Consider the following 9,509-nt stretch of genomic DNA (forward strand, 5'->3'; position numbering starts at 1 on the left):
TAACACAGAAATAGGCACCTTCAATCAAATAATGTAGTTAAGGTGTAAAATTTCATTATTAGTCATAGAAAATAATAGGTCTAACATGAAATTANTTAATGTAGGGACGGGGCTTCGCAAGGAAAATCAGTTTCTTCCAACAATATGTTTATTCTTCTTTTATAAAATACAGAGCCACACTTACTCATATCCGTCTTGCCGCCATGACCCCTCTCCTTCCTTCCCACTCACTCTCCGTACATTCGTCTCGCTCACACTCGTTCGTTCATCCAAAGAGTTTAAAACAATAGAGTATTTACGCCATATATGTTACAATCCTACACTCTCGGCAATCCTGTCTTTGTCTGTCCTCAGACAATCTTAGGCTACAAACACTAACTTTCATTAAACATCATTAAACTTTGTAAATACTCAACTCATTAAACTTTAGTTACATTAATTCCTAACAACAACATCTTAAACTTTATACATAGCTAACTTTGTAAATAAAAACTTAAATAAACATCTAACGGTAAACTACTATTCTTATACAATTTACATGAAATCCTTAACATTTGACTCCTTACATAGTACACCTCTCATTTTACACTTTTACACATTTTACAGTTATCATCTTATTATATCAATCTTTCAACTTAGTCTTAAACACTTTACATCTAAGATAGTGCATAATAATATCATCTTATTTATTAATCTTATAGAAATAATTTGAAATCTTTACTTTCAGGTTACTCAATATCAAGTCTTAAGATATTCAAGTTCTAAACACACCAATGTTTATAAAACTGTAATATTGTTCATCTTTATAATTAATCAGTAAGTGAAACATGAACTATGATAAACTTTACATTTTAGTGAAATAAAATATACAATAATGAATGACCGTAACAATCGTAATAAAAATGGTTTTTAATTTACAAATCCTTTCATTCATCACCTCTTATTTAAATAGCAAGATACTTTACCTAATTAGGCCACGGCTTCATTTGATCAGCTGAGCTGGACGTCTTATTAGGCCCTTCAGCAGCAGTATCCACCTTCTCTACGTCGTAACGATCTTTTCGCTTAACCTTCGTCACCCGGTATGGTCCTAGATACTTAGGTTTCAGCTTCAAACCCGGTCCATACTGAGTCCTCTTTATGGCCACCAAATCTCCTTCTTTGTATTGAGAACTTGGTTTCCTCTTCTCATTGAAAGTCTTCCTATTTTCCTCCTGTACCTGAAGTATTTGCTGCTTAGCTTTCATTCTAATGTCTTCTCTTTGTTCATCATATTGATCAATCTCTTCTTGTCTTAGTAAATCCAATATTTCCAGGTCTTCTTTACATCTCATGTTTATACAGTCAGTGAGTGACAAAATTAAGTAACTTTGACCCGTTATAATTCTTAAAATACTAGTTCAAATTGAATAAAATTTTAAATATACCGTGTCTTTACAATGCCTGCATAGCTAATGAAAATTCAGCCTTCTAGTTTTATCCACAACGAAGTTACAGGCGGTCGAAAATGGCCTGAATTGCTTCGAGAAAAGGATGGTACGGCCGTGCCGCTTTTTTGCTCGACTTGGTGGGGGCACTGCCGTGCCCCCAGATATCGTAGCAGTTATATGTAAACCTTTATGATGACATGTTAATTAACTTAACACCTGTGACTGTGACAAAACTGTCAGCGAAAACTATAATTTTGTCAATTTACAATAGTTTTTTGCAAACGTCATGTCGTAAAAAGAGTGGTTCAACCACTTATCCAATTATTATAGCATAGGTACTATAAAAGTGCACCAAAGCATTCTTAATATTACCATATAAAACTTCCCATTTAAATGCGTTTTAATGTGGACTGCTGACGGTATGCAATAGTAAACCGGCAATTTGCTCAAGATTGCAGATCTAAATACCTTTGCATTAGCGGCGCGTGCGCACCTGCTTTGTTATTAAATTAATCGCTTGTACGCGAGCGAGTTTGTTCTACTTGCGAGATATAGCATATCGATTTTCTTTATTAAGATCGATCCGTTTTTCGCAAGTGAAAACATTGTTTTTAGATGAGTTTATCGTTCTCCATGATAATTATCTGGCTGTCTAAAGTCTACAGACAACACAGTAAGAGAAATCGGAATTCTGTAACGGACTGTAATATTTTTAATTACATATTGACGGCACAACGTACGCACGTAGGTACGTTTCTAGGAAATCTTTACTTACACATTTTATTCTTTTAAAGGAAATGAAAGTACGTAACTGGATTTTTGACTGACCGGATCTACATAAATACTTCAGAATGTAAAGGAAACAAAATATAAGTAGGTACATAATGCAAAACTGAGTTATGTATTTCGTTGGTAAAACGGTTTAACCGTCGGGTCAATAAACTTTTATCCAAAGGTTTGCATGTACACAACACACAATTTGTATTTAATTATAACATACGTGCAAAATCAATTATAACAAGTGTCACATCACATCTTTTTATAAGCTGAATAATGAAGCTTGTGTGCAGTAACTTAACGTATTATTTTGTAACAACAATAAAATTTCATACAATGTCCCGTGTAATTAAATAGATTACAGCTTGAATATAAAAATGTCTTTGTTAATTATAACTTCCGCGCGGATTTTGTATGGTAATACACAATTACCACGAATTACTGTTAACATCGTTACTACAATGTTTAACCGTTACTTGTTAAACTAATTTTGTTATTCACTTACTTTCTACTTGGTTGTCTATGTCGTTTTCCGTTTATCAAAGTTTTTATTTATTTTAGCAAATCTTTTGTTTTTTCAATCATTTTTTATCAAATTAAACTTCATGCACAAGCGCGTTCATAAAGTATGTATACTTATATGTTACTTAATGTGTAGAAAATTAGAAACAAAAAAAGTACCCTTTATTCATCACTGTTTGTATCCTAGCAGGATCTATTACTTGAATATGACAAAAAATAAAAACTAAACGTAAAAAAATCAACCACGCGTCTATACTACTAAACCGAGAAACGTGAAGTAGCGTTCTTTATCTCGCTCTACAGCCAATTTTTCTTTTCACAAAATATTATGCTATTAGAGGAGCGTAAACTTCGCAAACATACAAATATAATTTAATAGAATGGCGTCGCTCACTCCGCGCTTGACTTCATATTTTTCGCTTCGCCGCGCGTTAATACATTTCTGCTTTGTATCCCGATTCCCGGTGCGGGGATACAACACTATCCCGCGCCTATCTTAGGGCGGAGTGCAAGTCGTGGCCATTTTTCACAAATTCCAAGCTGGAAATGTCAGGAATGTTTTTGGTTTGAGCCTAGAACGCTTGCGTTCTTTGTTGTGGCTCTTTCAATTGTTTTGAGACGGGTTTAATGCGCAACAGGGTACCTTCACGTGGTAAGAAGTATAATGCGAAAGTATTTTGCCGTAATGTTGCTGTAAGATTATTATTATTTTTACTGTCTCCTCCACTCTACTCTGCACCTCTAGTTATCAGCTCAGCAGTATGTCAAACTTTTAACTACTTATTATTTATTCATACAAGCAACTGTAGTGGTTTACTGGGTTAGTTACAAAGTTTCAATACAATGAGTCAAAGAGTCTAAGATTTGACTTCTACAATTTTAAATTTTGCTGCAATATTGCAATTTTCAAAAAGATGAGTTGGTAAAGATCCACGTCCATTCTTCAGGCACAAAATGAGAGAGAATAGTTCTCCTTATTTTACGCTTTAGTTCGAGAATATTGCTGGCCAGTGAGAATTCCCTTTGCACTCTCGATTAAAACAAAAGCACTCCTAATATTTTATCTTCAAAGCGAGAAGGTATCCCAAATGCGCGCGAAATTTAAAGCGAGGGTTTGGATCAAAGAGCATTCAACGCAGGCCTTTGCGCTCCTCTTGTGACAGTGTGACGAAATTCAACCTAGTTTTTTTGTCTTTTTTCCACACGGTAAATTTCGCATTTTCCGTGACCATTTTGTAGCTCGAATTTGAGGAAATTTTGAATAAAGCAGTTGCTCAAGCACTGACAGCTGTGTGACAATTATGCTGATATACGTATAGTGTAGGTAGGTATGTGCATAAATTCAATACCGCAAAACAGATTATTTTCAGCAATTTATTAGGGTTCTAAGAAAATGTAAGTCATAATATGAAATCATAGTGTGTGGAATTAATGAGATATAGCTTATTTATAATATTATTCAGGAAATATTATTTTGATTGAAAATTAGCCTTCGCAAAATATAAAGAAATTAACAGTACCTATCTATGTGTGCTAAATTCCACTTATTTAGGTACAGTATGACTTAAGTAGAGCTAGAGATACTAGTTCCTACCTATTGAATCTTTGAACTGTACCAACACAAACACAATCTACAACAATGACAAATATTCATTTAACTTGTCCAAGATGCATGTCGTATCACCTATCTCCGTCACGACCGTGGCTCGCCTCGCACCTTATTCTAATTAATTCCACTCGCTAAGTGATGCCCCAGTAAACTGCGAACTGGCAGTTCATGGGGATGTATTATCAAATTGAGAGAGAAATGTCGCCAAATATTGAATGTTCGCAATCACGCGAATGTTCGCGCAATTTTATTTTACTAACAAACCTGCATTCGAGCAGTGCAGGCAAAAAAGTCGCTCCAGTTTTTGATTGTTGATATGGTTACCACCTAAAAAACGTGTCGCATGTAGAGGTACATTCTTGTAAATGGGCCTGTTAAATAATAATACATCACTAGTTTTTCAGTAGCTGCCGACAGTAATGATTGACTTTGACAAAAACTGATTTCCACAAACACTTCCAATAAACTTTGTATAACTTGGCAGGTAACAGTAAATTATACCTACTTGGTACTTGTCAGTGTCACACTCGAATAACCACGGTCGATACTTTTTAAGCACCAGCATTTGCGAACAGAAATCTAAAAAGTACGACGAATTATAACCTGATGTTCTATTAACAAACGATGACAAGCATGCTTGTTTCACTAATCACAGATATTTATCGTTCGAATTGATCGCTCGATAAATAGCGTGCGATTCCGTAATAACTCATGAAATTTTCACTCGAACTCGCCAGACGTCGAATAAAGTTGTCCGTGAACTAGGAAGTTTCGAACTGTCAGCATTTGGTCCTAGTCCTAGTTTTGAATAAGTTGAATCGTTTTACAATAAATATTGGTTGCACGTGCAAGGGTGTCGATTTATTTGTTTACGTCAATATAAGTCTTATAGAAGAAGGAAACGACTATGAATTACAGTGAACGAACAGCATCTACTACATTCCAAGTATGGATAACTATTTACCTGATTTTAAACCTTACGGAAATTGATACAATGGGATCCCTGGAGGCGCTATTTCCCTTTTGTTGGGTTGCGATTTCCCTTACCAGGACCCAATTTAAAATACTTTGACGTAAAGCCTAAAATCCAATAATGCATTTTCACCTTAAAACTCTTAAGTCAAAACCATCTTCACACGCGTGAACTATCTGGCATCCACTGTGCGTGTAGGAGGTCTATTTCAAAAACGTATTTAATATACTGACTCTCCTTATCTCCTTCACTCGCGCAGACATCTAGGGATGAGTGAAAGAGACCGATTATACCCCAGTCTTTGGAAATAGTTTTTCGGAGTAGCTCCACTAGTCTTTGTCAGGACTTGTGTAGGGTTTATCCGCGTCCGTATTTTTCCGGACACATCCAAACCACAATCCAAACTTAGGCTTTACTTTTAAAGAGTTGTTCTCAAACAACAAAATCGCCTATTCTTTAAAAGACTACGTTATTGTAAATATATTATACTTCTAAATAATACTAATGTTTTTGTACAGTCACGGAATGAAAAGGTTCGTCACCTTAGTGTCGGTTTTCGCTTGCAATAGGTACTGTAAGAAAGAGTCAAACCTGCCAACATAACCGTGCAAGAAACAGTGCTGCTAACATTTAAATAAATATGACGTTTGCTGACGAATAAGGTTTTGCTTGTTTATTTTTCTATCTCATCAGTGCAATGTTACAAAATGTAGTTTTTTTATTTAATAGATAATGGCAGGTTGAACCAACAAGAAGGTTTTATTTTATCAATCATAATAATATTCTTGACAAGTTAAATCGTCAAACAACTTTGATCTAAATAATTTTGAACTTTACTGACGAACAGTTAAATACTATTTTCTCTAACTCGAGATTATTCTGTAACAAAGTTTCAAAAGGTAATATGTGCTCGCGATACGTTGAATGAATCAATTTCAAAACTGACGAACCTTTTCATTCCGTGACTGTACAAAGTCATCTTTATATCAGTTTTGGTTCAAAATAGAATTAGGTATAATGACGTAAGTCTGGTCGTATTCTACTAGCGTTAATTAGGGAAAATCTAAGCAGAAATATTGTTTTTGGATGCAGACTAGATATTTAGACTAACTAAACCACAGTGGCGTTTGCTCTACAGTAACTTATTCAATGAATTCCGTCCGAAATGTCCTGAATTTCTTTTAGGCTTTACCTATCCAAACCAAATGGTGGCCCTACTCGCACGTCGCAGACGACGCCATGAAAGGCTTTTGTGCTTGAAGTGCGAGTGTCATCGCATTGTGCGAGCAGACGCTCTTTAAAAGTGCTTCCTCCGTGCGGTGTGAAATTGGCTTTACGGGATGTAAAACAACAGTCTGGCTACGATCTGTTACTACTATAGTTTCTCGACGATTTTGTATTTTTCGTGTGCTTAGAACTAATATTTCTGTTAACGTCCAGCTGATTGTCGTCTTAAAGCTCAACTTTCATTGGAACTTTCCAATCGATAGAGACTAGAGATAATAATCGATATTTTCCATAGTATTGTGGCCAAAAGTCTCTCCTACTTAATTCCTGTGAGTCCAGTAGGGACACTTTTCGACCAAAGAATTGCCACTAATCAATTCTTCGTTACACACGTACTAAAATTTCAAGATTACCTAAGAATTAATTACTTAAATCAATGGATCCTATGGACATTAAGTTACTCGTGTACTCTAACATTTAAAAAATAACTTTAGCAAACGTCTATCTACTACTTTGTCTCAAAAGTTTTCAAAAAATAAGCTTAAAAAAACTACATCTTACCTACTCATATTTACCATAATAGTATTATGTGTATCATGATGATCTAATGATGATGCTAGATCTAAATCTGTAACCACAGTTTTTATTTTTACCCACGTCTCGTCAAATGAATTATAGTGATCAATCAAACTGTTTAAATCGAAGTTGTCGCTGGAGGTCGATTGTGTCAAGTGTCGATCATGCGCGGACGCATGTGACTGACATCGATCTGGTAATTCGATCGATTGACGCTAGAACCTTCGCGAATCTACAAATAAAAAATATTATAGTTTATACCCAAGTCAGTTTTTTTACTAATAGATTAAAAAAAACAGTTTTTAAGAAATCGTACTTAATTGTAATTTTGATGCGATAAAACTACAACAATTTTTGCTTTAAACACAAACTAAAATCTGATCACAATAACTTTTGCGTTACTAAAAAATGAAGTTAACGAAATCGCGACATTTCGATTAAAAACCGAACTGAAAACATTTTTAACAAGTTGTCCAATTAAAGAGTTTCAATAGAATCCGGCAACTGCCCTGTAGTAGTGTTGTCGAATGTTAGTGGATCAATCGATCAGAAATAATATCGATGGAAAAAATCTTGCGCTGCTTCTTCTCAGCGCTCCACATAACATTAGCTAACACAAAATAGAAAGGTAACATTAGTGTCCAGAAGCAGTACTGGAATAGGAAGTATTTAAGTAATTGGAACTTGTACGAATTTAAAGCCCAAAATTGAGAAAAAAATTATAGAAAATATATATAATGTTTAGGTGACATTTGCTTGTTTTCACACATAACATCGATCAATTTTTGTGAGTGTATAATGCTCTTAATTAACCCCTTCTAACAATATTTCTATCTCATGTATGTAGGGACGGGGCTTCGCAAGGAAAATCAGTTTCTTCCAACAATATGTATAATCTTCTTTTATAAAATACAGAGCCACACTTACTCATAACCGTCTTACCGCCATGACCCCTTTCCTTCCTTCTCACTCACTCACCGTACATTCGTCTCGCTCACACTCGATCGTTCATCCAAAGAGTTTAAGACAATAGAGTATTTACCCATAGATGTTACAATCCTACACTCTCGGCAATCCTGTCTTTGTCTGTCCTCAGACAATCTTAGGCTACAAACACTAACTTTCATTAAACATCATTAAACTTTGTAAATACTCAACTCATTAAACTTTAGTTACATCTCCTAACATCTTAAACTTTGTACATAGCTAACTTTGTAAATAAAAACTTACTCAAGCATCCAATAGCTCCAAATTTAAACTCTATGTTACATTTAGCTTCTTACACAAAGCAAACTTTCAAAATAACTACTTAAATAAACATCTAACGGTAAACTACTCTTATACAATTTACATGAAATCCTTAACATTTTAGATTTTTGACTCCTTACATAGTACACATCTCATTTTACACTTTTACACATTTTACAGTTATCATCTTATTATAAATCAATCTTTCAACTTAGTCTTAAACGCTTTACATCTTAAAATAGTGTACATCATCTTATTTATTAATCTCATAGAAATAATTTGAAATCTTTAATTTCAGGTTACTCAATATCAAGTCTTAAGATATTAAAGTTCTAAACACACCAATGTTTATAAAACTGTAATATTGTTCATCTTTATAATTAATCAAATCAGTTAGTGAAACATGAACTACAATAAACTTTACATTTTAGTGAAATAAAATATACAATAATGAATGACCGTAACAATCGTAATAAAAATGGTTTTTAATTTACAAATCCTTTCATTCATCACCTCTTATTTAAATAGCAAGATACTTTACCTAATTAGGCCACGGCTTCATTTGATCAGCTGAGCTGGACGTCTTATTAGGCCCTTCAGCAGCAGTATCCACCTTCTCTACGTCGTAACGATCTTTCCGCTTAACCTTCGTCACCCGGTACGGTCCTAGATACTTAGGTTTCAGCTTCAAACCCGGTCCATACTGAGTCCTCTTTATGGCCACCAAATCTCCTTCTTTGTATTGAGAACTTGGTTTCCTCTTCTCATTGAAAGTCTTCCTATTTTCCTCCTGTACCTGAAGTATTTGCTGCTTAGCTTTCATTCTAATGTCTTCTCTCTGTTCATCATATTGATCAATCTCTTCTTGTCTTAGTAAATCCAATATTTCCAGGTCTTCTTTACATCTCATGTTTATACCAACCATCAGGTGAAATGGAGTCGTGTCTATGCTACGCTGGTAGGTACTATTTATAGCCCTCTGCACTCGGCTGATGTGCTTGTACCATAATGATGGATGTTCTATACACAACTTGGTCAACACAGCCAAAATAGTCCTATGTAGTCTTTCTACCTGTCCATTTCCTCTTGGTACACCCGTCGTGATGGTAACATGTTGAATATTCTCTTCTTTGCAATAATCTTGAAA

At 34.7% G+C, this 9,509-nt stretch overlaps 1 protein-coding gene across 1 annotated transcript; it reads right to left on the reverse strand.

The window, feature by feature from the left end:
- Nucleotides 1–701: 701 nt before the first annotated feature.
- Nucleotides 702–9,503, reverse strand: LOC114358073 (uncharacterized). The gene is made up of 2 exons (XM_028311946.1): nt 9,273–9,503; nt 702–1,334 (listed from the first exon to the last, which is right to left on the reverse strand). Exons 1-2 carry the CDS (start codon nt 9,285–9,287, stop codon nt 966–968), a joined length of 384 nt encoding a protein of 127 aa, XP_028167747.1. The 5' UTR covers nt 9,288–9,503; the 3' UTR covers nt 702–965.
- Nucleotides 9,504–9,509: the final 6 nt, after the last annotated feature.

The sequence above is a fragment of the Ostrinia furnacalis genome, unplaced genomic scaffold, assembly GCF_004193835.3.
Source record: "Ostrinia furnacalis isolate ACB-3 unplaced genomic scaffold, ASM419383v2 OfSCF3657, whole genome shotgun sequence".
In the NCBI taxonomy this organism is placed as follows: Eukaryota; Metazoa; Arthropoda; class Insecta; order Lepidoptera; family Crambidae; genus Ostrinia; species Ostrinia furnacalis.